This window comes from Brienomyrus brachyistius, chromosome 8 (assembly GCF_023856365.1).
Source record: "Brienomyrus brachyistius isolate T26 chromosome 8, BBRACH_0.4, whole genome shotgun sequence".
Classification (NCBI taxonomy): domain Eukaryota; kingdom Metazoa; phylum Chordata; class Actinopteri; order Osteoglossiformes; family Mormyridae; genus Brienomyrus; species Brienomyrus brachyistius.
In genome coordinates, this window is record NC_064540.1 from 3702368 (window position 1) to 3729955 (window position 27588).

At 45.8% G+C, this 27588-nt stretch overlaps 3 protein-coding genes across 4 annotated transcripts in view; all 3 read left to right on the top strand.

The window, feature by feature from the left end:
• dock3 (dedicator of cytokinesis 3) overlaps positions 1-16307 on the top strand; it is a 184712-nt gene extending 168405 nt beyond the window's left edge. Inside the window, 24 exon segments of the mRNA XM_049023708.1 lie at positions 695-753; positions 1381-1529; positions 1664-1749; positions 1929-1955; positions 2105-2200; positions 2295-2355; positions 2538-2631; positions 2741-2889; positions 3208-3294; positions 4149-4253; positions 4350-4491; positions 4835-5001; positions 5230-5316; positions 5436-5615; positions 5708-5791; positions 5887-6003; positions 6221-6339; positions 7314-7449; positions 7672-7753; positions 8195-8310; positions 8956-9043; positions 9773-9892; positions 10657-10739; positions 11742-16307. Coding sequence (XP_048879665.1) covers positions 695-753; positions 1381-1529; positions 1664-1749; positions 1929-1955; positions 2105-2200; positions 2295-2355; positions 2538-2631; positions 2741-2889; positions 3208-3294; positions 4149-4253; positions 4350-4491; positions 4835-5001; positions 5230-5316; positions 5436-5615; positions 5708-5791; positions 5887-6003; positions 6221-6339; positions 7314-7449; positions 7672-7753; positions 8195-8310; positions 8956-9043; positions 9773-9892; positions 10657-10739; positions 11742-12293 — 2986 coding nt within the window. The 3' untranslated portion in view covers positions 12294-16307.
• A 3094-nt stretch (positions 16308-19401) lies between these two features.
• manf (mesencephalic astrocyte-derived neurotrophic factor) lies at positions 19402-21496 on the top strand. Of its 2 annotated transcripts, none has more exons than XM_049023705.1 (4): positions 19402-19638; positions 20293-20420; positions 20509-20650; positions 21046-21496. In XM_049023705.1, the coding sequence occupies exons 1-4, from the start codon at positions 19551-19553 to the stop codon at positions 21228-21230; spliced, it is 543 nt and encodes a 180-aa protein (XP_048879662.1). In that variant the 5' UTR covers positions 19402-19550; the 3' UTR covers positions 21231-21496. The 2 variants fall into 2 exon arrangements, with proteins under 2 accessions (XP_048879662.1, XP_048879663.1); XM_049023706.1 differs by having other exon boundaries at positions 19423-19491.
• A 1484-nt stretch (positions 21497-22980) lies between these two features.
• On the top strand, positions 22981-27383 carry rbm15b (RNA binding motif protein 15B). Its single transcript, XM_049023664.1, has one exon. It carries the CDS (start codon positions 23440-23442, stop codon positions 25894-25896), a length of 2457 nt encoding a protein of 818 aa, XP_048879621.1. The 5' UTR covers positions 22981-23439; the 3' UTR covers positions 25897-27383.
• The last annotated feature ends 205 nt before the right edge of the window (positions 27384-27588 follow it).

The following is a 27588-nucleotide window of genomic DNA, read 5'->3' on the forward strand; positions in this document are numbered from 1 at the left end:
GCGTCAGGAGGAGCGAGGGCCCTGTGGCGGCTGCATGCTGGAGTGATACGGAGGATGAGGGGCGTCAGGAGGAGCGAGGGCCCTGTGGGGGGCTGCATGCTGGAGTGATACGGAGGATGAGGGGCGTCAGGAGGAGCGAGGGCCCTGTGGGGGGCTGCATGCTGGAGTGATACGGAGGATGAGGGGCGTCAGGAGGAGCGAGGGCCCTGTGGGGGGCTGCATGCTGGAGTGCTGTGATGGTGACTCAGCATCCATGTGGACTGTCTATGGCGTTGCACCTTAGTCACAGTGCCCATTAAAGCTTGGTTAGCGACTGCAAGCCTGCTAGCCATCGCAGTCACAAAAAGAGGTTCAGACACAGCAGGGGTCGGGTTAATCCTTTTTCTCTCACTCTGTTTTCGTTTATTCTTGGGCTTGCACACAGAACACCAGAGAAGCAGATGAGCACATACTCACTGGGTTAGGTACACAGGAAGTGACGACCTCTTCCTGTCCACTACTCCCATCCTAAGAAGGTCTCGTCCCACTCAATGGCAGATCTTCTTCATCCCATTCGTTTCAGAGCCACTGAACATATGTTTGCCTGCAGCAATAATGGATAAAGTGAAAATTGCCTTTGCTAACTTTATAGTCAGAAGTCCCTGTTGCCAGATTCATCTTCTGCTGACCAAAGTCCTACCGCTTCCCCTGGCAGATACGGTGACATGAGGGTGATGATGGCCTATGAGCTCTTCAGCATGTGGCAGAATCTCGGTGAGCCCCGTCGGCGCACGCCCACGGCCGTACCTCAAACCCATCACATATTCACTGTTCATTTACTTGAGCAATGCTTGTATCCTAGGCAATGTAAGTATCTCTTATTCTGTGGCTTGTACCCTTCAGCACAAATTGCCTTTTTCTTCTTGTAGTAGTGCAGTACGGTTTGGTGAGACGGCTGCATGCTCAGCTACGGACAAAACACACGGCAGTAAAGTTCCACAAAGCACCACAGAAACTTTGTGCTGTTGATCTCTATAAATGTGACACACTGACACTACAAAAACACGCCTGCATTCATCCTGCTAGCATTAGCCTTTAAGCTTATTCTCTGCTTCTTTTTCTATTTTTTAGTGGACGGTATAAAGTTGTGGATAGTGGTGGAGTTTTCTTTATTAAAGAAGGATACAGCAGTACTGTGTCAAATCATTAAATTCTATCGTTGCCTCTTTGTCGAAGTCGTCTTTAAGCTTAAACAGAAAATTGAACTCTACTTCTTTACTCGTTTTACCTGGAGACGTAAGGGACCTTTGGGTCTGGAATTGCATATAAACAGGTGCTTCCAAAGTGTTGGAATCCAAAAAGAATCTTTTTAAACCGTTGTCGTCTTCTTGCTCCTCACAGGTGAGAACAAGATCCATTTCATCCCTGGCATGATCGGGCCCTTCCTGGGCGTGACGCTGGTTCCTCAAGCGGAGGTTCGCAACATCATGATACCCATCTTCCATGATATGATGGACTGGGAGCAGCGCAAGAATGGCAACTTCAAACAGGCCAGTCTTCTCCAAAGCTCCACATGACCCTCTGCATGTCACCCCCTGTGGTAGCGGGCCGACCCCTTTGGTGGCAGCGCCCCCTGTTGGCCATCTTCCTTACATTGCTTTTCTCTTCTCTCATGCCACTGCAGGTGGAGGCAGAGCTCATCGACAAGCTGGACAGCCTGGTGTCTGAGGGCAAGGGGGACGAGAACTACCGTGAGCTCTTCGGGCTGCTGTAAGCACACCCCCTCAACCCGGCACCCCCCCCTTGCAGACGCACACTTTCTGCACCCCCGCCCCCCTTCTCTCCTGCCCGTTTCCGAAGGGTGGTGTGAGTGTTAACCTGTCCCCAGCTCTCGCACATGGATGGTAACCCTCTTGTCTTTGCTTTGCTCTCTGCTACCTCGGCATTAGAACTCAGCTCTTTGGCCCTTACCCCAGGTAAGATAACACATTTCTACTGATCAAGCCTGTACTAATACCAGCGATGACCCCGCCCCACCGTGTGTATTGGCATGCATTCTGGGTGTGTTTTGCTATCAGCCCCTTCAGAATTGCGCTGACCTAATCTCCCTCCGATCTGCCGCCAGCCTCCTTGAGAAGATCGAGCAGGAGACCTGGCGCGAGACGGGGGTCTCCTTCGTCACCTCGGTCACCCGTCTCATGGAACGTCTGCTGGACTACAGGTGCGTGAGGCAGACGCGAGGGAGCAGAGCCACGCTCCCCAGATGGTCACCTGTGCTGATGCAAAAATGTTTCAGTTTTTGCTTCTCTTACCAGGGACTGCATGAAGGGAGACGAGACAGAAAACAAGAAGATTGGCTGCACTGTAAACCTTCTCGTAAGTTGAAGGACCTCTCCCGACATTTATAAACACAACTTCCGAAGTGGTATACATTGGCTTTCCATCGATCCGCAAGTTGGTGTCGGACTGAACCATAGTGGGCTATGTCTGATGTGCCTGACAGCGCTTCCCGGTTTCTGATTAGAGCCCAGTTAATCTGTGTGTGCCGTCTCTTCTAGAACTTCTACAAATCGGAGATAAATAAAGAGGAGATGTACATTCGCTACATTCACAAGCTGTGTGATATGCACCTGCAGGCAGAGAACTATACAGGTAGGACCGGCCTTTGTGAGGACACTTAGCAGCCGCCCTGCTCACAAAGCCCCGGGCAATCTTGTGTCTTTTCCTTTTTTCCCCTCTTCAAAACCACCCGAATCTGCAGAGGCAGCATTCACACTCCTGCTGTACTGGGAACTGCTCCACTGGGAGGACCGACCGCTCAGGGAGTTCTTGCACTATCCCTCCCAGAGCGAGTGGCACCGCAAGGAGGGTCTTTGCCGCAAGGTCATCCACTACTTCAACAAAGGGAAGGTAATGAACACACACGTGGGCATCAGTGAAGGGATGCAGAAATTTGTACAGTAGCCAAGATGGGCAGTTGTGGAACCAAGTGTAGATGCTTCAAGTAATGCATCAAGAAGCACATTCTCCTCCAGAAAATGTATTTTTTATTGACATAGTAGTTGTTTTACTGAGAGATAAAATTTATGATCTGCTTTTTACATTTATATACTATGCTTTCGTGCCAATACAAAACAGGGAGATTAACTGAAGTTGTATAATTTGCACAGTCGGGAACAGTTTCATATTATTCCCTCAGTAAGACTTCCCTAACTCGCTTTCTTGCAGTGTTGGGAATATGGTATCCCCTTGTGCCGGGAGCTAGCCTTCCAGTACGAAACACTCTATGATTATCAGAGTCTCAGCTGGATACGGGTGAGTGACAGCTCTGCCAGGGGCTATCGTTTTTCTTGTGTGTTTTCAGCGAGAATGAACAACACGTCGATGGAGGCCAGGGGTCCTCAAATAGGTTCCCCTAGGGCCAGATTTCATCAGCATCACAAAGCCGTGGTCCCCTGGCAATGTAGTCCCCCTAGCGATGTGGTCCCCTGTCGATGTGGTCCCCTGTCGATGTGGTCCCTCAGCGATGTGGTCCCCTGTCGATGTGGTCCCTCAGCGATGTGGTCCCCTGTCGATGTGGTCCCTCAGCGATGTGGTGCCCTGTCGATGTGGTCTACCGGCGATGTGGTCCCCTGTGGATGTCGTCCCCTAGTTATGTGGTCCCCTGGCGATGTGGTCCCCTATCGATGTGGTCCCTCAGCGATGTGGTCCCCTGTCGATGTGGTCTACCGGCGATGTGGTCCCCTGTCGATGTCGTCCCCTAGTTATGTGGTCCCCTGGCGATGTGGTCCCCTGACGATGTGGTCTCCTGGCGATGTGGTGCCCTGGCGATGTGGTCCCCTGTCGATGTGGTCCCCTGTCGATGTCGTCCCCTAGTTATGTGGTCCCCTGGCGATGTGGTGCCCTGGCGATGTGGTCCCCTGTCGATGTCGTCCCCTATCGATGTGGTCCCCTGTCGATGTGGTCTCCTGGCGATGTGGTCCCCTGCAGATAAAATTTGCTGACTGGTCCCCTCTGGGGTAGACTATGTAAATTTATAGCTGGGCATCATTCCTATACTTTTGTTCCTTCCTTTGTTCATTTGTTCCATCATTATAGTGAGCATTTGTCTCTATAAGAAATGAAAAGCAAGTCAGAAGCTTTCTTTTAACGACTGTGCTCTTTGGTAGAAAATGGAGGCGGCCTATTATGACAACATCATGGAGCAGCAACGGCTCGAACCCGAGTTCTTCAGGGTGGGGTTTTATGGCAGAAAATTCCCTTTTTTCCTCAGGGTGAGTTATAGTAGAACGTTTTTTACAGAGTCGCATACATGTGATACATGAAACGTTTATTTGCTCATTTTTTGCTTTCTTTAATTTTTCTTCTAGAACAAGGAGTTTGTTTGTAGGGGACATGATTATGAGAGGCTTGAAGCGTTCCAGCAGAGGATGCTGGGAGAATTCCCTCAAGCTATTGCCATGCAGCATCCCAACCAACCAGACGAGTCCATTTTACAGAGTGATGCCCAGTGTATCCTTAAATGTTAAGGAACATGCACAGTCTCTCTTATAATGACCACTTTGTTTACGTGTGTGTGTCATTTTGGTACAATGTGTCATTGTTCTCACCATGACACTCATAGTATTATCAAGAAATCGCAAAACAACCAACCTGGCAGTTGGGCTCACCACAAGTACTTTTTGATAGTTCATCTGGTTTCTGAAAGAAATAAAAGTTGTTATAAATGTCTTTTTGAATTTTGCTGAGTTGGCATCATTAATCACAGTAAGACACGAATCAGGTCAGTGTAAAGTTGATGTTCTTATAGTATTTACCTTGTGCGATGGCATTTCCTTGAGAAGCTGCCCTGCAGACCTCCAAATCTACGCCGTCACGGCAGTGCCTGAAAGTGCGGACGTCCTCCAGTTGGACCGTGTGCCGGACCGCATCAAGAGCTTCTACCGGGTCAACAACGTGCGGCGCTTCCGATACGACCGGCCCTTCCACAAGGGCCCTAAAGACAGAGACAATGAGTTCAAGGTTAACCAAGACTCACCTTTTTTCCACATTATCTGCTGTTTTTGGCAAGATGCTTAAGCCTAAGGCTTCTGAGGATAAAGGGGAACCATGCTTTGGGCTATTGTCTCCATCTTGTGTAGTTCATTACATTTTTAATTAGGAATTAAGGCCTACAGAGTTTGAGAGCTGTCAGAATAGATAGGAAAAGTCTTGGGGTGGCTAGCTTGCTCCTTTTTTTTGTGTGTCCAGAGCCTTTGGATTGAAAGGACCACCCTGATCCTAACACACCCTCTGCCCGGCATCTCGCGCTGGTTTGAGGTGGAGAAGCGAGAGCTGGTGAGTAGACGGGTCCAAGATCACACACAGAATAGTCCGATGGCTTCGTCCAGGTGACCTCGGTGTGACCCCACCCAGAATCACCAGGCTGCTGACAGCCTGTCATGTGTCTGTGGCAGGTGGAGGTGAGTCCCCTGGAGAATGCGATATACGTGGTGGAGAACAAGAACCAGGAGCTCCGTACGCTGATCACACAGTACCAACACAAGCAGCTCCACGGCAACATCAACTTGCTCAGCATGTGTCTCAACGGGGTCATCGACGCAGCCGTCAACGGGGGCGTTGCCAGGTACCAAGAGGTAGGTGGCCATCCTCTAATTCTTCTAAGGACATGCATGCCCTGGAGAGCTGTTCAAGAAGCCACAGGAAGTGACTTTGTATATTGGTCCAGGCATTTTTCGATAAGGAGTACATTAGCAGTCATCCGGAGGACACCGAGAAGATCGGGCAGCTCAAAGACCTCATGCAGGAGCAGGTGAGGCTCGTTCTCCTGGTGGCGTGGGAGTGGTACAGTGGAGTGACTGCTTTTGCCATCTGTGCTTCTTCATCCACGTGTGGTTTTTCATGCAGGTTCACATCTTGGGAGTGGGCCTGGCCGTCCACGAGAAGCTGGTGCACCCAGAAATGCGTCCCCTGCACAAGAAGCTGATAGATCAGTTCCAGATGATGAGGAGCAGCCTGTATCATGTGAGGGGTGTTTCTCGCAACCCGGAGTAGGATAAGCAGTTACAGTAAATGGACGGTTGGATGGTATTAGAGTGCCAGGTTCTTTAGCCTGAAGAAAGTAAGCATTACAAACAGTCCTAGCTGCAAGCGTTGATGTCACACCATGTTGTGACGTCCAGTGAATCAGCCACTGGGGCGGTCTCGATATTCAGAGCAGTGTTTCTACGTGATCCTACAGGGACTTCCCGGATTGGACAAGCTGAGCCCGGCCTACTCCGGAAACAGCGCCCCCCGGGGCTTCCTGGCACCCCACAGCCCCATGAGCCCCGAGAGCCTGAAGATCATGCACAGACACAGGTGAGTGAGGCCGGGGAGCTGGAAGAGGTCAAGTGTGGTGAGGACGGGGCATGCAGGCGTTCCGGTGCAGAGGTGGGCCCCCCCACCTAATGTCTGTCAAGCAGAGTGAGGCACACATGCCTGCAAAGACAACAGGCAGGTCATACCCAACGGCATGAGAAGATCTTAGCCACGTGCGTCAGAATCCTACTACCCAAAGTATACATCCCACATAAATAGTACAATAATGGTCCATTGCACTTCCAAAGAAATTACTATTATACAAATGCAATTATGTGCAATAACCTGCTATAACAGTCACTACTCACTTGTGCATTTTATGATATTGTTACATAGTCAACCTCAATATTTGCTACTTTGTATATTACTTACATCTGTTTTGTTTTATTTACTTCATATTTGTATTGCATCAGCTTCGGAAGTCACCAATATAATCTCATTGTGTGTATAAGACAATGGCAATAAAACTTTAGAATCTTGAATCAGTAGCTTAAAAACAAAGGGAGCTCATACTCAACATGGCATGTTACAAAAACCAGAAGTCAATGGTGTACTGGATGAATGGCTGAGGGGCTTATTAAAATCAGCTGGTAATTAACATGCAGTTGTAGCCTGTTGCACACACGCAAAGGACACTGACTGGTTACAAGACAATGGCTGCCCGAGTTCAGACATTAATGAAATGAAAACAGGTGTGATGTCATGGTGAAAATGCACATCCCACCTCCCACTGGAGCGGAACCCCTTCGCTCTCTGTCTCTGGAGTCCTGCTCAGCTTTCGCTGATGCACATTCGCTTCAATCCTCCACCTTTCTTTCTGGGCCTTGCTCACGCGCCCCCCCTGTCTGTCTTCTGCCTCCATCTTGTCTTGGCCTCCTCCCCCACCCACCCCATTGGTTCTGATGCTCTGCCCCCATCCCGCCGCCTTGCCCGGCCATCACCGTCCTCGTCTCTCGCTGTCTCTCTCTCTCCAGCCCGCTGAGCCTGCTGGGCTCTGTCCGCCAGTCCACGTCCTCACTGTCCTCTCACACCTCCAGCGAGACGGGCAACTTAGTCATCCTAACAGACGGCATGGTGTTGGAGCACCCAGAGGATGTGTACAGGATGCAGGTGAGTCCCCCAATGTCTCCCTGATATGTTTCCTAGCTGCTAATCACCACAGAGGAGTTAGATATCAGTTTTGGTGGCTATGGAGACATTTTGGGTCATTATAATCGTCCCCATGATCACTTTTATATTACACGTTTTGGTAATTATTGTATCTTAAAATACCTTTTTATGTTTCTTCCTTGCATTACGGGCTCTTCACATGGCACTTGTTCTTGAATGCAGCCCAGCCCCTCCTCCTCCAGTCTGAGTTCCACTCACTCCGCCCCCTCACAGATGATGAACTCCGCCCCCTCGAGCACCAGAGGTAGGTGACAGCCCCGGGCTCTGCGTAAATGAGCGCAGGTCTACACTGAGCTGGTGAAAGAACTTACTGCACAAAGCCCGTTAAAAGCCCGGGCGTTTTCAGCGGCTTAAGTCAAATTTGTGCAAGTCGTGAGATGGCAGAATGATATTTCATTTTTTAAAAATGACCCCATTAAATAAATGTTGTATCTTGATAACTGAAGTTAATGGAGAACAGCTGTGAGGAGTTCAGCAAGTGACTTCCTGCTTAAAACACAGCCTTTATTCCTCAGTTACAAATCACCGGAACTGTTTTTGACTTTACAACTCGACCACTGGTGGCCACACACACACGGCCGTGGTAAGAGGCCCAGTGGAGCCCTGGCCTGAGCGGACAGTACGACATCGTGGTCCGTCTGCGATGCCCCGGGACTCCCTGCTCCTTCTGTCTCCCCTGCGGCAGGTTCCCCGTCGCTGCCAGACAAATACAGGCACAGCAGGGAGATGGTGATGCTGCTGCCGCCGCACCGCGAGAGACCCAGCAGCGCCATGTATCCGGCCATGACGGAGAACGGCCAGGTGGGGGTGCTGCATCGCTCCCTTAACTGTGCTTCAAATCAGATCAAACTTTATTTGTCAATTGTGCAATAGTGGGGCGGCATGGTGGTGCAGTGGTTAGCACTGTTGCCTCACACCACTGGGACGTGGGTTCGAGACGCCGCCTGGGTTACATGTGTGTGGAGTTTGCATGTTCTCCCCATGTCGTCGTGGGGTTTCCTCCGGGTAGTCCGGTTTCCCCACACAGTCCAAAAACATGCTGAGGCTAATTGGAGTTGCTAAATTGCCCGTAGGAGTGAATGGTGTGTGAGTGTGCCCTGTGATGGGCTGGCCCCCCATCCTGGGTTATTCCCTGCCTCATGCCTATAGGCTCCGGACGCTCTGCAACCCAGAAGGATAAGTGGTTTGGAAAATGGATGGATGGATGTACAATGGATGGACTATATTAGTCCATACTAAAAATACCCTACAAAGGCAACGTACAGTACGCTACACTGAAACTGAGTAAAAGGCTGTTCTGCTTTCATTTTAGTATAGATTTTGTAGTTATTGGTACAGAGTCTGTCTGTGCATATACAGATTCTGTGATGGCAGGAGTTTGGGTTTGGTCTCGTCGCCGTTCTGCAGTCGCTCGTGCATGACTCTCGGCTCTTCCTCTGCCTGCAGCCAACCAACTTCCACCGTGCCCTGTTCCACCAGGTGATTGGCCCTTGCAAGCCGTGCAGCGACCCCAACCTTTCCGTGGCAGAGAAGGGTAATGTCTTCCTCTCAGTCCTTGTTGTTAATTCCTTTGTTAAATTTTCTCAGTAACTCAGACCTGCTTTCAGATCAGTCTCCAGATCGTTATTTTGAAATATCTTGCAAAACAAACAGAAAGTTTAATGCACATCCAGCCATAAATCTCACTGATCATGTCATCTTTTCAGACCATTGTCCAACGTTATATTATTATGGCCATGCTCTGCTTATTCAGCATCTCCAAGCCCCAAAATATTGTATTACATTCTAGCAAATGGTTGCTTTTTGTCCATAAAATAGTACCTTGGAGGTTATGGATTCCTTCACATATATATTGCATATCTCTTCGGTAAAAGATATTAAGAACTATGTAGGTTTTATTAAACATTGGAGCGCAGCAGCATAAAAAATGAAAAAAGCTATAAAACATGTAATAAGGCTGAATCATGAATAGTAAGAAAGGAACATGTGCTATAACAAATATTAATTTTTATAACTGCAAGATAGAAACACTACAATAGCCCTTGTACTGTTGTTGTTAGCAGTAAAATATTAGTACTATCATTGTTGTATTTGTGTGGTATTAGTGACACAGTAGCCTTGATCCATCTAATTGGATGTGATGTAATGTCTGTAACAGCAGTAATAATGACGATAAGCATGGTTTCCCATCGCGCTTGATCCATGATCCAGTATGAAGGCCATGCTTGTGTAAGTCCTCACAGGGGTGATGTTCCTTTGCTAGTCCTCGCAGCTCCCAGCAGCTGGAGTCTGGACAGCGGCACCAGGGAGGCTCTGCCCTTCCTGACGGCCCATGTGGGGAGCGTGATGTTGCCCCCAGTTCCACCACGCAGTCTGCCTCCCGGTAAGACTCCCTGTACCACTGTCAGCAGGCCCTGCTGTGGGACTGGAAAGCCTAGTCCCCCTGTGTGTAGTGGATGTGCATGTAGCCCATCTACGCACAAACACGTCTTTCATCTCACGTAGCCTGTCTGTGTACAACCATAAAGTCCATGTGACACGTGGCCCAACTGTGCACAAGCACTATAAGGGACTGCAGGTATCCCCTCCAAGAGAAAAACCCACCTTAGACCACAAGGGGCTCATGAGTCAATAAACAGTTGTGGAAAATCGATTTGAACATCTAGACACAGTGTTTTTGTTATCAGCAAACAAATTACGAAAAACACCATAAAATCCTTATGAACAAAGACGACCTTGAATGTAAGACCCTGTAGTAGTGAGCAGTGTTTCCTGTAAGTGATGAGAGAAAAGAAATCTGTACAAAAGACATTACAAAAATACCGGGTCTTCTCCGTTATTAAAAGAATACTCTGTGTGAAAAAGATTGAGCGATATAACAATTGAAAAGTGATCTTTACTAATCAGTGCATTTACCGTGGAGAATATGTCGGTATTCTCGGTACGTGTCTGGATCTCGGATCTTGGCCGTTTCCACACTTTGCCTCTCTCCTGTCTCTTTGTGTTTCCCAAAGTGATCATCTTACCCCACTGACCCATCCAAGGTCAAACGAACTTGCTGAAGGAACCTGCTGCCTGTTTCATATGTTCTGCTGGCCCTGTTGGCTTTGTTTTTCGAGTGCACTGTCCTGCTGTCTTCCCCTTTAGGGCACTTCTCGATGCACTTTGATGCTTTCCACCACCAGATCAGTGACCTACCCCCGGCTCTCCCTGCACGCTCTTTACGGAAGGTACCCCAGGAGGCTGTGCTCTCTGCCCCCGCCTTGCTCCGCTCCTCACTCAATCCCAAGTATCTCTCTGTCACGTCCACGTACCACACTGACTTGCAGATATGCAGAGAGTGTTTGTGTGTGCTTGCATGTATTCATCTGCGTGTGTGTGTGTGTGTCTATGTTTATAATTATTACATTGTGGGGACCAGATTTGCCCACAATGTGATAAAAACCTGTAACATTTTACCTTATGGGGACTTTTTATCTTTCAGTCCCCACAAAATGACCTCAATTTTATAAAAAATATGTGAATGCAATAAAAAAAATAAAAATGGCAAAAGTTTTGTATATAATTACAAATCTGTGTGTGCGTGTGTGTGTCTGTCTGTATATGTGTGAGTCTGTCTGTTTGTCTGTCTTTATGTGTGTGTGTGTGTGTGTGTGTGTGTGTGTGTGTGTGGGTTGGCACCATTGCTTTCATACCCTGAACTTTTTTTTCATTTGTTTTTTTTAGCATTAATGTACTGTACACGAAACATCTGGCTAGCCAGTATGTTCCAGTAATAAACTTGCTTGTTAAGAGTATGACTAAACATTCCCCATACAATAAACTATTTTAGTTATTTATAACTCTGAACGTACCAAGATTTGTATGGTGCTTTCATACTTCTATGTATTAGACCAGTGTTTCCCAACCCGGTCCTCGAGGAACTCCGGACAGACCACGCTTTTGCTTCCTTTCAGCTCCCAGCGCACCTATACCAGGTATTCGGTGTTCCTGATCGGCTGGGAGCTTGGAGGGATCAAAAATGTGGACGTGCATGCTTCTGTATTTCAGAGTAAAAGTGTCATGAACACTTAACGCCAGTTTCACCCCTTTACGGCTTCAGGAAGTTAATTGTAGCTGTGGCACCAACATCTTCTCAATGCACGTCTTTAAGACTTAAACTTTAGAGGACTCACTGATGCAATCCGTCTTGCTTTTGTTCCCATGATGCCGCTGCTTTGTCACCCCCGCAGTCGCCTCTGCACCCCATCCCTGCCTCCCCCACCAGTCCACAGTCCGGCCTGGATGGCAGTAACTCCACACTATCGGGCAGCGCCAGCAGCGGCGTCTCCTCCCTGAGCGAGAGCAACTTCGGGCAGTCCTCCGAGCAGCCTGCCCGCACAGACACCCTGGACTCCATGCCCAGCCAGGCCTGGACCACAGATGAGGACGTGGAGTCGTCTTACATTCCCGTCCGCTACAGCGTGTCCGAGCCCGACGTCCTCGACTCCGTCAAACCACCATGCCGCAGCCACTCCGCCCCCGGGGGAGTCATCCCCGCTGTCCAGGAAGGTCATACGCATCATCACGTCCACGCCCACGCCCACGCCCATGCCCACTACCACCACGAGCCACCCCCGGCCCTGCCACCCAAGCCCTACCTGAGGGAGGGCTGCATCCCTGAGGAGGACCTCCGACCTATGGCACGGCCCATCCCCATGCCGCGGAAGATCTCCCAGCCACTTCTCACCAACAAGGAGGAGCAGGCCAAAGTGGCGTGGGAGCATGGCATCAGTGAGGAGTAAGGTGGCCAGAACAGAGGCCAGGGGTTCTGGAGGGAGATCCGGGAAATGGATGAGCCCAAAGTCATAAATGGAGAGGGGATGAGGGTGGGTTTCATTCCAGTCCTCCAGCTCGGAATCTTGAGACTGCCCACCTACATTCCAGTTGTACGGAAACACAAAGAGATCTTAAACTTAACATCGCATTCTCACAGGCGGCAAATCCAAAAGGATGCCGGCGCCACATTTCCATGGGATCCATCTGCATGTGGAACAGTAACTCCTGTAGTGAACATCCCGGGAACACTGTACTCAACACTGGTCATTGGTTTACTCTTAGCTTGTGTTAGTAGTGGATCTGGATGTCCATTAGGAGACTCAAAATGTTGTGTTTTTCCATTGCGATCAATGGGTATGTCAGCCATTAGCTAAAACCCAAGCACAGCATCCTTTCGTAAATCAGAGTCGAGGTGTTTGAATGTTATTCTTTTGTGACACCTCTGGTTCTGTAAGAGTATTTCATTCTGTGATCTGTTAAATTTCAAGGCTAGTGTTTCTGCCATACTCAATACACAAGTAGCCTGCATTTCAGACAGAACGGTCAACCATAAATCTGTTTCAGAAAATATATAGTAAGCACTTAGTTATTTATTGTCCATACATATAATTTAAAAAGATTTATTAAATGAAAAAAAAATCTTTCAAGATACAAACATTACAAAAACCAAGTAATACTTAGAAAACGATTGCCTAGATCATCTCTAACTTTATAATATTAGTTACATGTTACACTTGTAATCTAAATTTAGAAGCTACGTGGAAATTATTTAAATTATTACAGAAGCATTAACAATCTGCAAAGCTATACATTTCCATCAAGCAACTGAGACGATCAGACCAGTTGTTTTTAAGTATCTAAGCTACACATAAAACAAGATCTCGCAATTCCGTTAGAGGCTGTATCATGTCGCAGTTACCCTCCTACCAAACATGTTATAATCCAATTAAATAAAATTTAAATAATAAAAAGGGACGACTAACTCAAAAGCTTTTTAAAGATGTCACTTTACAGTTTGGCTGAGTTTTATTTTGGGAATTTGAATTATTTTTCATTTAGCTGGTAAAAAATAAAATATATATTTTTTAAAAATTAAATCTAGTCCTCCGCAATTTATTATAGAAATAGATATATCGTATATTAATAAATCCCTATGTCATAGATTGAGGAGGACGGGTGGTTCTCTGTATGAAATATATGCAAGACAGGGCTGAATGTGCCCTTTAGCTGCTTGATGAAGTGCACTGGAATTCGGGGGGGGAGATATTTTCTGAAGGTTATTATTTAAATGAAAAAAAAAATAACTAACTGCTGTATATGTCATTTTTTTCTAACTTTTTTTCAATTTCAACTTTTTGTACAATTACTATGTGTGCATGTTCCTCTCCTAGTACAGAAATAAGTTATATTACTCAGACACCGCCCCCTTCCAGATCACATGACTTCACCAGACTAATGGCAGGTGGCAGCTGAGCCGGGGGCGGAGACTGTCACGGACCTCTTGTTTATAAGTAGTTGTTGCTGTTTGTTACACGATTCCTCTCCTCTGAATATCGGTACGTGGTCAGCTCTGCGGGCTGACGTCGGCACCCAGTGCCCCGCTTCGCCCCGGAGCCAGCAAGCTTGCGGTGACCCAGCTGTGAATCCGCTGTACAAGTGCTCCGTGATGCCTGTAAGCTACGTCAGTGGACGCTCCAGACTCTCTTCGTCTCGCTTCCATGAGCTCTTGGTTCTGCTGACACGTGTCGTGAACGTGGCTCTGCAAACTCTGCTAATGGATAACACAGCTGAGGACGGGAGGTGGGATCCTTCTGCCCCGTGCGTAAAGCTGTTCGGCTCGGGTCTCACCGCGTAGTTACATATGAGCTCGACGTCTGTGTAAATATCTCTTCTTCTGTTCTATATAATGCACCACATGCAACCTTGTTTGTCTTATCCGATTGTGAGTTGCTTATTTATTGGCGATGGATGGCAAGCCCTTGGTTGGCATTTGGAGTGGCAACAGCTTTTCAGTTTTTTGTCAGGGTCATTATTTCGAAATGGAGTGGTGAGGAATGTCAATGGTTTTGGTTTGGAAGAGTCCATCCACCTCCCCTTCCCCGATGCCTTTTAAAAGCTGTTTACTGGGGGGGGTTTAAAATACTTTGGCATTGCCATAAAATGCTCATGAGTAAAACTGCCTTTGCCTTTTTGCCCCCTTTGCTATATCTGCAACCACAGTTAATTACTTATGAGAGGTGTAACGAGGTTTATTTCCTTCAGGTGTCCTTCAGCACTAACATGCTGCAAGCTAACACTGAACACGTGATATGCATACATTTCATATACATCGTATCTAACCGATTACTATACTTGAAGATTGTCCTTTCCACTGAATAGGGGCTGTACGGTCTTTCCTACAGCTCAATGTCGCCTTTTCTTAGGATAACTGGGAAAGCACATGGAATCATTTCTGTAATAAACAAATTTCTCTAAGTAGACTTAAGTATAATGTGGCCGTAACTTGAGCTAACCCCGGGGGGGGGGGGACAATTCCGAAATCTTCATTAAACATTTTTTTTTTTTGATTCAATATATGCAATTGTCACTGCTATAAGTGATCATAGGTCCAAACGATCATAACATTTTAGGCTGTTTGGTTTAAAAAAATGTATCACTGACGCAGCACTTAATTTAATCACGTAATGCCGCTTGCAGTAAGGTTTCTGTTCCTCATTTATCCTAAAATATTTTGTATGCCTGTAGGTACTAATTACTATTGTGGCCTTTTGACTTGCTCTATCATACAGATATGTGACAAAATATAGTAAGGGATGAGTTGCTATGAAAAGGGCATGATTTCATTCACAACTATGGATTATAAAATGTCTGACAAGAAAATGGTAAACGGGGAAATATTACACTGTACAGATGAGAGATTTATGGAGAATATTTTGACTGATATATTGGCCAGTTGCAAAATTACTGATCTGGATTTGTTTTAAATGAAATTAAATTTTAAATGATTTTACAAACAGTACATTCTGTATGCAAAGAGTGAGGTTATGAGAAAGTCATTTTGATTTTCATATGCGTCCTCATGTTTTTGTTGACTAAAGGTGGAAAAGCCATTGTATTGACAAGGAACACTAACTTCTTTTGACTTTTAATTTTAATTTGTGTAATTGTATAAGGTTAGACAGAACTTTTACAGCCTAGTCAGGCTGAACTGTAACTTTGTACAGATTAATGACCGAGGAAGATAGGTTAAGATGTGAATCAGGTTTTCCAATAATATAGCAAACATTTTCTTGAACTACTGACTATTTATAGATCAATTATTATTAGTGGTAACAAGACAATACGTCTGTAAGTTTACATTTTTTAATTGAAGAGAATGGAAGCGTGTTTGGGTGGTTGGAGAAGGTATTTACAGGTCGGGTGTTGAGTGCGACAGGATTTTAAACTTGAGGTACACAAGGGTAGGAGTGTGGTTTAAACGGGAGCAGTTGTATTTTTTAGATGCCATTATAAGACTAGATTACCAGAGTATTGTGGGAAATGGGATACCTTTCTGAGTACCACTGCAGTTGCTAAAACCATTCAGTCTGGCTTTATTTTGTGTAAATAATCCTTCCAAAATCTGTCTATTTATAAGGTTTAAGAAGGGAAAACCATGTATAGACTGTGATTAATTGTCTGCATTGTACTTTATGATGTAAATGTGTTTAAAAGACGGTGACACTTTCAAACGCCTCCCGTTACTGTTATTTTGTGTATTTTGCGTTAAAGACAAATATGGTGGAGAAGCTGAAAACACACAAAAAAAAATCTTTGTATACGCATTCTGAAAGGTACTTTCTTGTATATATTGTGTTAGCATGAATAAACTGTGATGTGGATTTTAGATGTAAATACACACATTTTTTTCCTACTCACTTAACCGCGTTGATGTGGAATTCATTAATAATGCCTAACATTAAAAATTATGTTTTACCGACTCATTTGTACCACCGTGTATTATTGGAATTTGTTTATCGTTATCTGGCTATAAAGTTTAATTAAATTTGACAGGATAAAAAGTACCAAAAAGCTAATTACACAATTGGCATATTGATCAGCTATTGTGCTTCCTGTTTTCTAGGGAGCAGGAATGAACATTAACTTACTTTTTCTTGTTACAATTATTAAACAATGGGTATTTTTTCTTAATTACATTACAAACGCATTTATCAATTAAACTTTAAATGGGATAAAGCCTCTGTTTTTGTAATATACAATTGGGAGTGTAATTTTAATTATTTAAAAAGGGAAAATTATTAGAATAGAATAGAATAAACCTTTATTATCCCATGAATGAGAAATTTAGGTGTTACAGAGCTCTTGCACAAAAACGTAATATAGAACAATAGGAGCAGGTAGATACACAAAGATATAAATACAAATGTACAAAAGTTTTGGAAATAAATAAAGATGTACAGAGATATGTACAAAATGTACAGAGATATGTACACAAGTGCGGGGGTGGGGTGGGGTGTGAATGATCCTGGTTACAGCATGTGATATGTCAGTTAAACATATATGAGTAAAAAATACTCACGCTAAACTGTTATAATGTCTGACAGCCGCTGGTAAGAATGACCTGCGGTAGCGCTCCTTCCTACACTGTGGGTGTAGAAGTCTATTGCTGAATGAGCTGCTCAGAGCTCGTACAGTCTCATGCAGGGGGTGGGAGGTGTTGTCCATAATGGATGTTAGCTTAGACCGCATCCTCTCATCCCCAACCTGCTCGATGGATTTCAGTGGGCAGCCCAGGACAGAGCTGGCCCTCTTCACCAGTTTGTCCAATTTCCTCCTGTTCCTCTCTGCAATTCCACCACACCAGCAGACCACAGCATAAAAGATAGCAGATGCTACCACAGTGTCATAGAAGGACCTTAAGAGAGTCCTGTTCACCCCAAAGGATCTTAGCCGCCTAAGCAGGTGAAGACGACTTAGACCCTTTTTGTAAACTGCCTCAGTGTTTGTAGACCAGTCCAGTTTGTTGTTTAGGTGAACACCCAGGAATTTGTACTCCTTCACCGTTTCAATGTCCAGACCCTGGATGTTCACCGGTGTAGTAGGAGAAGACTTCTTGCTGAAGTCAATCACCAGTTCCTTCGTCTTGCTGGCATTAATATGAAGATGGTTCAGTTCACACCAGCTGACAAAGCGATCGATGACCCCCCTGTATTCCAGCTCGTTCCCCTCTGACACCCGACCAACAATGGCAGTGTCGTCTGAAAACTTCTGTAGATGGCAAGTGTCCGTGTTGTAATTGAAGTCCGCAGTGTATAGGGTGAAGAGAAAAGGGGCGAGTACTGTTCCTTGTGGGGCCCCCGTGCTACAGACTACCACCTCAGACACACAGTCCCGGAGTCTCACATACTGGGGTCTCCTGGTGAGGTAGTCCGTAATCCACGCAGACAACTGATGGTCCACTCCCGCTCCCTCTAACTTCCCCCTCAGCACTGAGGGCCGGATTGTATTGAAGGCACTTGAGAAGTCAAAGAACATGACTCTCACAGTGCTCCTAGCCGTCTCTAGGTGAGAGAAGGCCCGATGCAGCAGGTAGATGACAGCGTCATCCACCCCGATGTTCGGCTGGTAGGCAAATTGCAGCGGGTCCAGATCCCTCCTGACTAGCGGGCGAAGGTGGTGAAGTACAATCCTCTCCATGGTCTTCATCAGGTGTGAAGTCAGTCAATTTACTCGGAGTAATTATTTAAACAGGAAAAAATGAATAGAATATATTGGATGCAATCCATTCGAAGGCTAGTATCATAGACTACAGTTTTATTCTGTTATGGACTGTCTCTGTAACTTAGAAAACACAACCTATCAACATAGACCATTTATAAGCACACATTTACACTATATGGACGAAAGTATTGAGACACAAGTTCTTAAGCGTTGAATTTAGATGTTTCATTCAGACCCATTGCATGAAATCAAGCACCTAGCCATGCAGTCAGGTTTACAACATTTGTGAAAGAATGGGTCATTCTGAAGAGCTCAGTGAATTCAAGCATATAACACCTTTGGGATGAACTATAACAGATTGTGAGCCAGGCCTTCACATCCAGCATCAGTGCCTGACCTCACAAATGCTCTTCTTGATTAATTAGCAAAAACTCCCACAGATACACTCTGAAATCTTTTTTGAAAGTCTTCCCATAAAGAATGGCAGCCAGTTCAGCTGCAAAGGGGTGACCAACACCATATTGATGCTCAGTGGCATGAAATCATCATATTCGGCCCCGCAGTCCAGACCAACCCAGTTATTTTCCCAATTTTCTAAGTCCCCTGTCACTCAGGGGCCCTTGGAATCGTCCTAACTTTCCCCCACCTTGCAGTGCTTCTGTTGATTCCTAAGGATTTAGAATGGGATGCCATAAAAGTTCCTGCAAGTTAAACGACCAGTTATCCCAATACTTTTATCCATATAGTACATTCGGTGTTTACAAGCTGTACAAAGTCAAATAACACAGAACAAATTTAATGGATATTGAATACACTTGGATTTACCACACTCGAGGGCATCCCAAATGTTAAATTGTTACATTATATCTTTACATTCCATTACAGATATTACTCATATGGGAACTTTTTTCCCTTTTCCGCGATTACATACATTAATTTCTTCATTCTCTCTAGGTTACTAATGAAATATGTATATGCATATGATGCATAATATTGCTGTGTTTTTTTAAATAAAAGAAATTCTGTCTGCCATTCCGTCCGAAGAAGATGCCCTAATTATTCTCTGACTAGTCTGAAACCGAACAGTGATGCATTTCTCATGAATCTATCAAGAAGGGGCGGAGTTCAGATAAGTGAGCCGCGCTAGGCGCACGTCATCGAGCCTAAAATCGTGCCTTGATTTAACCAATTAAAGGGCGCCAACTGGACTCTGGCCCTGTAATAAACTAAATTCGTCCAATCGGCGTTCTGTTTCTGCTGTCTCTCAGAGAATGAGCAAATGGGATTGCGATGAGTTAAAGCCCTTCCCTGTTCAGCAGCGAATCGGAACGTTTTTGGGAGGCGCTCGAGACCGGAAGCTGTTGTTCAATCGAAACAGCTTGCGCTAGTTTCTCATATACCGGTGTCGTACCGGGTGTGCTCGGGTGAGAAATAAGTGAATAAGTAAGCCAAATATTTTTTTTTATACCCTAAACTAAAATATTATAGCTAGTAGATTTAAAATGTTGCGTTTAAGTGGCTTCTCTGTTGCTTTAGCTCTTGTACTTGTACCTAGCGGCAGTGATGCTTTGAAAGAGGGGGAATGTGAAGGTGAGTTTTTTTTCCCCTTAATTGCTGGATGTTAACCTAAACTGTTAACTAAATTAAACTGTTAGTTGCTGACATAGAAGGGTTAACCCAAGGTATATTTAAGAATCACCGAATACTCTGGGGGAGTCACAGCGGCTTCTCGGTAATCTTGTATTTGCATAGGTAGCGTTGACGTAGGCTTATTGAAATGATTTATTTCGTGACTGGATAAAATTGTATCAGTTAAATGGACGTGCGTGGTAAATTTTGTCAATTATAACTTATGAAATCGCCGACTTTAGGCACATTGTGCTAGACTGTTCTGCCATTAGCATGCTATTTTGCTAGCCACCCCAGTGAGCGATGTGATGACATGTTTAGTAGTTCTGTCTTGAAGTGACACCTATGTATAGACGTATGCAGAGTGCGCCAGCTGAAGGAAACTAGTGTATATCATTACTACATTAGTTGTACATTTTTTTCTCTGCTTTTATAGTCTATTTATAGTCTAATTATTCCATAGGTCTTTCTTGATTAATCAAAACCACGTATGAATTTGGGTTGAAGTCGCGTTGTCCAGTAGTTTCCTTCTTGAAAAGTTTGTATCCTCTTCTACAACTGAACACTTTTTAACAGAGGAGGGCCCAGAGTAATCTCTTTCTTTTACTGTTCCAGTGTGTGTGAACTTCCTGGGCAGGTTTTATCAATCTTTGAAAGACAGTGATGTCAAGTTTAACAATGAAGCCATAGAGAACGCCTTGGTCAAGGCTTGCAGTGATGCCAAGGGGAAGGAGAACCGGCTGGTGAGTCTTTTAGATGGTTATTCGGAGAAACTGCTGACACTTCTGAAGTGTTATCGGTTAAAACTTGTCAGCTGCGTTTTCTTTTCAGTGTTACTACATTGGAGCAACAAATGACGCGGCGACCAAAATAACGAATGAAGTCTCCAAGCCATTAAGCTATCATGTGCCTGTGGAGAAGATTTGTGAAAAGCTGAAGAAAAAGGACAGTCAGATATGTGAACTGAAATATGGTAAGTAAACTGAGAACCTCCTGTCTGTGACTGTTATGTGCATATAATTCGGTTCTGATGATGCCAGTATGTCTGAATGATAAAATAGTTGGTTATATTTAAGAAAACAAAAGTAATTTAATGAATCAAATTTATACACAAGACATTAACTGGTAGTTATTCTATATATCTATTCATGGAACGAGCCTGTGTTAATTCAATAAATACATGGCTTCTATGTTCATTTTATCGTTCTACATATCATACATCATACATATGCTGTTCATTATTATAAATAGCCTGCATACTGGGCTCATTGTATATATGCTTAAAACAATGGTTATTTGCTGTATTTCCTCAGTTTGCTTCCTTGTGTAAGGGTTTATGCCACCTAAGAGAAACTTGTCTGTTGACAGACAAACAAGTGGATCTGAGCTCAGTGGATCTAAAGAAGCTGAAGGTGAAGGACTTGAAGAAGATCCTGGAGGAGTGGGGTGAGGTGTGCAAAGGCTGCGTGGAGAAGTCGGACTTCATCCGCAAGATCAATGAATTGATGCCCAAGTACGCCCCCAGTGCGGCAAAAGTACGGACAGACCTGTAATGACTGCTCTGAAAGAGGGAGGGGGCCAGAGGCTTCAAGGGTGGGGAGAGGGTAACCTTTTTTCCAATGTGTGCTATGTGGACCACCCAATAGAATGGGATAGATTTTTTTTATATATATGTATAATCGTTTAAATCTTCACTTCAAACCAAGAAGAGAGAAGATGAATTCATGGAAAAATGAGCTCATTCTTCATTTATACTGGTCATAAATGCATACAATGTTATGAAAATTGGCAGAGTTTTTCATTAAAAAATGGGAAAAGATTGTTGTTTCAAGCTATGATCATATTGATATGACTTCCTGTTTCCTGAGTTATATGCGACTCCCAGTGTTTGCTGCACTGGGGGTGAGATTTTGCTAGTTTAAGACACTGCTTGTGATCTTAAACATCACAGAAGTGTTACAGCTTGCATGGCAACAAATTGAAACAATCTTGAGTATATTTTATGAATTAGACCAGGCTTAATTCTCATTCATGTTTAGATAATTTGTTTATAACAAATTAGCTTATTAAGGAGTGAGATGAACTAGATGGTGGATTCTTTATGATGGTCTGACAAATTTTTATAATGTATTTTAAAATAAGATACCACCTTAGCACTGCAGCATTGTCTTCAATATTTCATTTTCTGTGCATCTGTTGTGAAAGCAGGAGGCTCCAGTTTATGGTTAGTTATCTTCATTAAAGCAACATTTGTATGAGATTGTGACGGGTGCGGGTGGTACAAGATTTCACATATATTATTCTCACATTGAGCTGGGATCAATGGGTTACATGGCAGTCAAACATTAGTTTGATGCTAATAAAACGTCTCATTTCAACTTTGCACAATAGGCACAATGTGCATGTACCCTGGGATGGTGTGTAATACTTTTAAACTGCTTTATCTGCTGAAATGGTCACCTTTTTAGCTGGTGAACCTGCTGCACACGATTCCAGTCCTTGTAATGAGTCCCTCATGCCCATACTGACTGAAATAGAAATGCCTTGATTCCTGTCCAAGTGCTGATTCATCATAAATGATCCATTTAGTTTCAGAATTACCTGGCATCATGATTCTTACGTTAAGTGCTGCTGGTATTCTTCCGATAAACTATTTAATAAGGTTTGGTCAGGCTGTTGAATTATTAACTTGCACGCAGCACCTAGGGGTAGAGTAGGTCTTATTGGGAAGTACCATTGCCTGGGGTTTGAGTCCCACCTCTACTCTGTGTGACATGCAGTTGGGCTAATTGGTGTCTTTTAATTGCCTGTAATGGAAGGCTGATAGTTGGGTATCAAATTATATAAAAGGATCCATTTGAGTTAATAATTCATAATTTCTCAAATCATGTATGTTGAAAACATGCATCCAGGGTTCGACAACCACTGAAACGCGAGTATGAATGACTAATTTTGAACTTAACCAATGAAAATGCATTACACTGATTTATAATTTTTTTAGAAAGTATATAAAGCACCTGGGGAAAACAGTCTGCAGAAAATACAAAAAAAGGAAAAAATGGGTTTATTGTAAATATTTCTATGTCTGTCCCACTCCAAATATTTCTATGGTTTAAATTCCATGTCAGTCTTAGGTGTGACGTTATTTGTCTCATTTCCATCCATCCATTTTCCAAACCGCTTATCCTACTTTCAAATTTCTCATTTTTCTAAAAGCACTCTGAACTCTTCTGTAAACTTATTTTTCTATTTTTATTAGCATTTTTTAACTCAATAATAGTTACAGACGTAGCGAAAAGTCAGAAACTGGATTTAAAATATAAACTACTAAGTTTTTCCAGTACTGGGCACGTGAACTTAAGGCATTCGCTCAAGATACAGCCAGTTTACTATCAAACAGGTAACAAGACTACACGTAATACTTGACCATGACATCCTCCTGCCCAAACTTGGACGTACGACGTATGACGTCGGTCTCCACACGCTACGTCGAAACTAACCCCTCCCACAGGCGAAGCGCGCACATTCCTTTTGTCCAAGATGGCGGCCTAGGTGCGGGCTGACTGATGCTAGCTAGAATGTTTTAAAAAATATACTTTAAAACAAGCTCAAAAAAGCTTCTGATGTCTTAAACACCCGCTGCTGTTTGATCGTTTCTGCAGTTGAGTACCGTTTACGGAAATTATTGGAATTGCATTCGGAGCGGGTTGTTGTTTTTGTAGCCGCAAGAAAAAAGTTTGAGCATCATTTGAAAAAAGAAAAATGAAGAGGCAGGCCGAGCGGGACTCGAGTCCTGCTAGAGCTGTTGCTAAAAGAATGAGAGACAGAGATCGGGACCGAGATGGGAGTCGCCGAGAGGACGGCCCTCCTCCGCCGCTGGCCGTGCTGCTCGCTGAGAGCCGGAATTACCACAAGCATCAGGCTCGGAGTCGAAGCAGGGAGCGGGAGAAGCCCCGACTTCGGGAGGAGCGCGGCAGCGGGGACCCTCACCACCGACAGCACCTCCACGACCTCGGATTGATCGGCCGGCCGCCCTTGCGAACCACAGCCGTGCTACCCAAGAGTAAAGCGGCCGCGGAGCTGCTCAGCGCCCGAGGCATCGGGGGCTTGGAGTACAAGACACTACTTATCAGCAACCTGGGCTCGCAGCTGTCCGACGAGCATGTGGAGGACGGGCTCTTCCACGAGTTCAAGAAGTTCGGCGACGTGAGCGTCAAGCTCTCCCACACTCCAGAGCTCGGCCGGGTTGCCTATGTGAATTTCAGGCATCCAGACAACGCAAAGGAGGCGAGACACTCCAAAGCCAGGTTAGTCCTGTACGACCGGCCGCTTAAAGTGGAGCCCCTGTACCTGAGACGCCGGAGCTGCACGCCGCCTGACGTTGGGTATATGCCTTTACACGGGGCTTACCAGTACAGACAGCGGTCCCTTTCGCCTGGACCGGGAGTGAGTAACATTAGAGAGGGCAGGCTCCGACATTATGCCGTTGAGGGACTGGGACTGAGCCGGGAGCGGGAGAGGTCTTTAGATTACTACACTATGCTGGACGAGAGGGGGCGGTCCTATCCGTACCAGCTACCAGAAGAGGACTTGAAACCTGAGGATGACCAGAGAGCGACCAGGAACCTGTTCATAGGCAATCTGGACCACAACGTGTCCGAGGGAGAGCTGAGGAGGGGTTTTGACAAGTATGGCATCATTGAGGAGGTGGTGATCAAGCGGCCAGCTCGCGGGCAAGGTGGGGCATATGCCTTTCTGAAGTTCCAGAACCTAGACATGGCTCACAGGGCCAAGGTGGCCATGCAGGGCCGGGTCATCGGCGGCAATCCGGTGAAAATAGGCTATGGGAAGGCCAATCCCACCACAAGGCTCTGGGTGGGGGGGCTTGGCCCCAGCACGTCTCTGGCGGCCCTGGCCCGTGAGTTCGACCGCTTCGGCAGCATCAGGACCATCGACTACGTCAAGGGCGACAGCTTCGCCTACATCCAGTATGAGAGCTTGGACGCTGCGCAGGCTGCCTGTGCCCAGATGAGGGGTTTCCCCTTGGGTGGTCCCGAGCGGCGGCTGCGCGTGGACTTTGCCAAGGCAGAGGAAGTGCGCGGCTATCCTCCACAATACCAGTCGCCCGTGGTGCTGCCTGGCCACTACGACACGGTCTCCGATGGATACGGCCGGCACCACAGCCTGGAGCGAGAACTCAGGGCCCGTGACCGTACGCCGACCCATGGGGTCTTTAGTGACCGCGAGAGGGGCCTGTCGGACAGGGACTGGACCAGCCCACCCAAGGGACTGGAGCGGAGGAATAGCTCGGATGCCTTTGGCAGGGGCCGGGCCCGCAGCCGGAGCCGGGAGCGCTGGCCCCGTGAGCGGGAGGGCAAAGCTTGGGAGGAGCGGCGCAAGCGCAGAAGTGCCTCCAGCGACCGGCAGACGGAGGAGCGGGTGAGGCCCAAAGCCCGGGGCTCAGCGGCCGCCTCCCCCGATCACAGCCCCGACCGATCCAGGGGGAGGTCCTCAGAACCTGGTGCGGAGCCCAAGGAACTGACTCCGGACAGCAGCCGTCACTCCAGCGAGGACCGGCTGGTGCGGGGTGGGGCGGAGGGAGACCGCAACCACCGGATGGGGGAGAGTGAAGGGGAATCTCAGGGCAACGCGGAGCCTAAAACAGATGGCAAGAAGCCGAGCACGCTGTCAGAGTACGCGCAGACGCTGACGCAGGTGTGGCAGGGCGCTCTGGTGCTCAAGAACAGTTGCTTCCTCACCAACATGCACATGCTGGAAGGGGGGGCTGCCTTCCTCAGCTCCCTTATGAGAGACAACAACGCCCAGGGTGGCAAGATCCTCCAGCTGAAGATCGCCCAGCGCCTGCGCCTAGACCAGCCCAAGCTGGATGAGGTGACTCGGCGCATTAAACTGGGCAGTCCAGATGCATACGCTGTGCTGCTGGCCGTGCAGGGCCCCGTCGATAAGGACGCGCCCCCTCCGGAACCCGGCCTGCAAAGACGCCTGCTGCGCAACCTGGTTACATACCTCAGGAACAAGCAAGCTGCCGGCGTCATCGGCCTGCCCCTAGGGGGCGCCAAGGACCGTGAGATGAGTGGGATGCTGTATGCCTTCCCTCCTTGCGAATTCTCCCAGCAGTACCTCCAGGAGGCCCTGAGGACTTTGGGCAAGGTCGAGGAGGAGCATCTTGTGATTGTTATCGTCAGGGACTCGGTTTGAGAACCCACCCTCTATCGGATGTAGTTTTTTTTTTTGTACAGACATTTCCACTAAATAAGCTCATGGGTTTTTAGACTGAATGAAACAAGCAAGCCTGCATCACCTCCAAAAGGACTCCTGTGATTTATTGATGCTAAGAGGTGTGGGCTTATTCCTCCAAGCGAAATTGTGAAACTGACCTGACAGTTGTCTCCAGTCAAGTCTTGATTACTAATATAAAGTTTCACTTTATTCCCCCCCCCCCCCCCCCCATTATATTAACGCTAATACATTTCAGTTGATGTTCATTGTTCCAAAAATGGAATTTTTATGCAGACTGACTAGGGTTTTAACTCTGATTGTAGAAAGGGTGTTTCCTGTACTGAGGTCGATCTTATATTTTATTAACATCATTCCAGAAATTAATGTACAATCTTTAAAAAAAAAAAAACTTGTTTCAAGTACTGCATGCAGGAGGTTTTTGAATATTTTGGCCGACGATCCAGTTTAATGGATTCTTATTGGACAGAAGTGTAAGTGGTTACAGGGCTGTGGTTTTTAAAAAGCTGTTTTGTACTGTATCTCTACGTCTGTCTGTGCGTCAGTGTTTTTAACTGTTGTCCTGTATTTTTTTTTAATTCTGTGTGTTTTGTTTCTCTTCCACAAGATTATAGCAACCAGAATGTAACACTAAAGACTGCAGATCCCACTCATCTGGAAAGCAAATTGTTTATTTTTGTTTTTTTTTTTAATTATTTAAACCGGAGAAGCAATTCAGTGTGAGGATAAGTCAGCATTAAACTACCTCTACAGTGCTTATCAAATGTTACTCCTCAGTTATTATAAACACTACAGATAAGTTCTGTTCCCGTCCCTCCCAGAAACTTTCTAGTGCCGCGCCAGTAAGCCTAAATAGTCAGAGTGATTTATTATTGAAACACTATTGAATAAAGAAAGAGAACAGCATTTCTTTTTTTTTCCTCCCACTTAGGAATTAAAATGTTTATCGAACCCAAAGCAGATATGCGATCGTCTTGGCCAGCAGAGGTCACTGTTTAGTAATCATTTGCTTTTTGTTTTTAAATAAGGTTTTCCGTTCTCTCCTCCACAATCTGATGTTTCCTCCGGCTGTTTTCCATGCGGCCCCATTGCCAGTTAAATAGCCAACGTACTGAGGAAGATCGGAAGGTGCGGGTCCGTGCGGGCCTTTCTGCATCGGGACTGAAGACGTGAAGTTTCTCCTGGTGCGATCTCTGCTGTAGTCGCTGGCAGGTGGCGCTCTCTTCAGTTGCCAAGGGTTTTCGTGAAGTCCACCGTCCCCTTGTGCGTATTGCACAACACGGAGACTGCGTCCTTGTTAACAGCTTAATAATGTTACGTTTGACATTTTAGAACAACTAAAAGGTATCTTACACAATCTGTTTTTATATTTCAATTAGGTTTTTCTTTTGTATTTTAACTGTATGCTGTATGAAACTCAGTAAACATTTTAATGTTCCCATTTTTAATCCTTTTGCTGTTTTGTCTCATTTTTCTCCTCCAGGTATTATTTTCTCACGGAAGTTAAACTTGATGTGGTCACATAATGGGAGTTAGGAAAAGAATGTAAGGTTTTAATAGGCAAAGTGCAGTAGGTCTGTCTCCATAGTTACCTGTGAGGATTCAGGTTGTAGTATCCAGGCAACCAGACCTAGCTGCTGTTGGTTACTGTAA

What these genes read in the sequence shown, in the direction of transcription:
- manf (XM_049023705.1), top strand. Translation starts at nt 19,551, where the DNA reads ATGTTGCGTTTAAGTGGCTTCTCTGTTGCTTTAGCTCTTGTACTTGTA. An exon ending in GAAAGAGGGGGAATGTGAAG is followed by an intron (nt 19,639 to 20,292) that starts GTGAGTTTTTTT and finishes TTACTGTTCCAG; the next exon opens with TGTGTGTGAACTTCCTGGGC. An exon ending in AGGGGAAGGAGAACCGGCTG is followed by an intron (nt 20,421 to 20,508) that starts GTGAGTCTTTTA and finishes TTTTCTTTTCAG; the next exon opens with TGTTACTACATTGGAGCAAC.
- rbm15b (XM_049023664.1), top strand. Translation starts at nt 23,440, where the DNA reads ATGAAGAGGCAGGCCGAGCGGGACTCGAGTCCTGCTAGAGCTGTTGCT.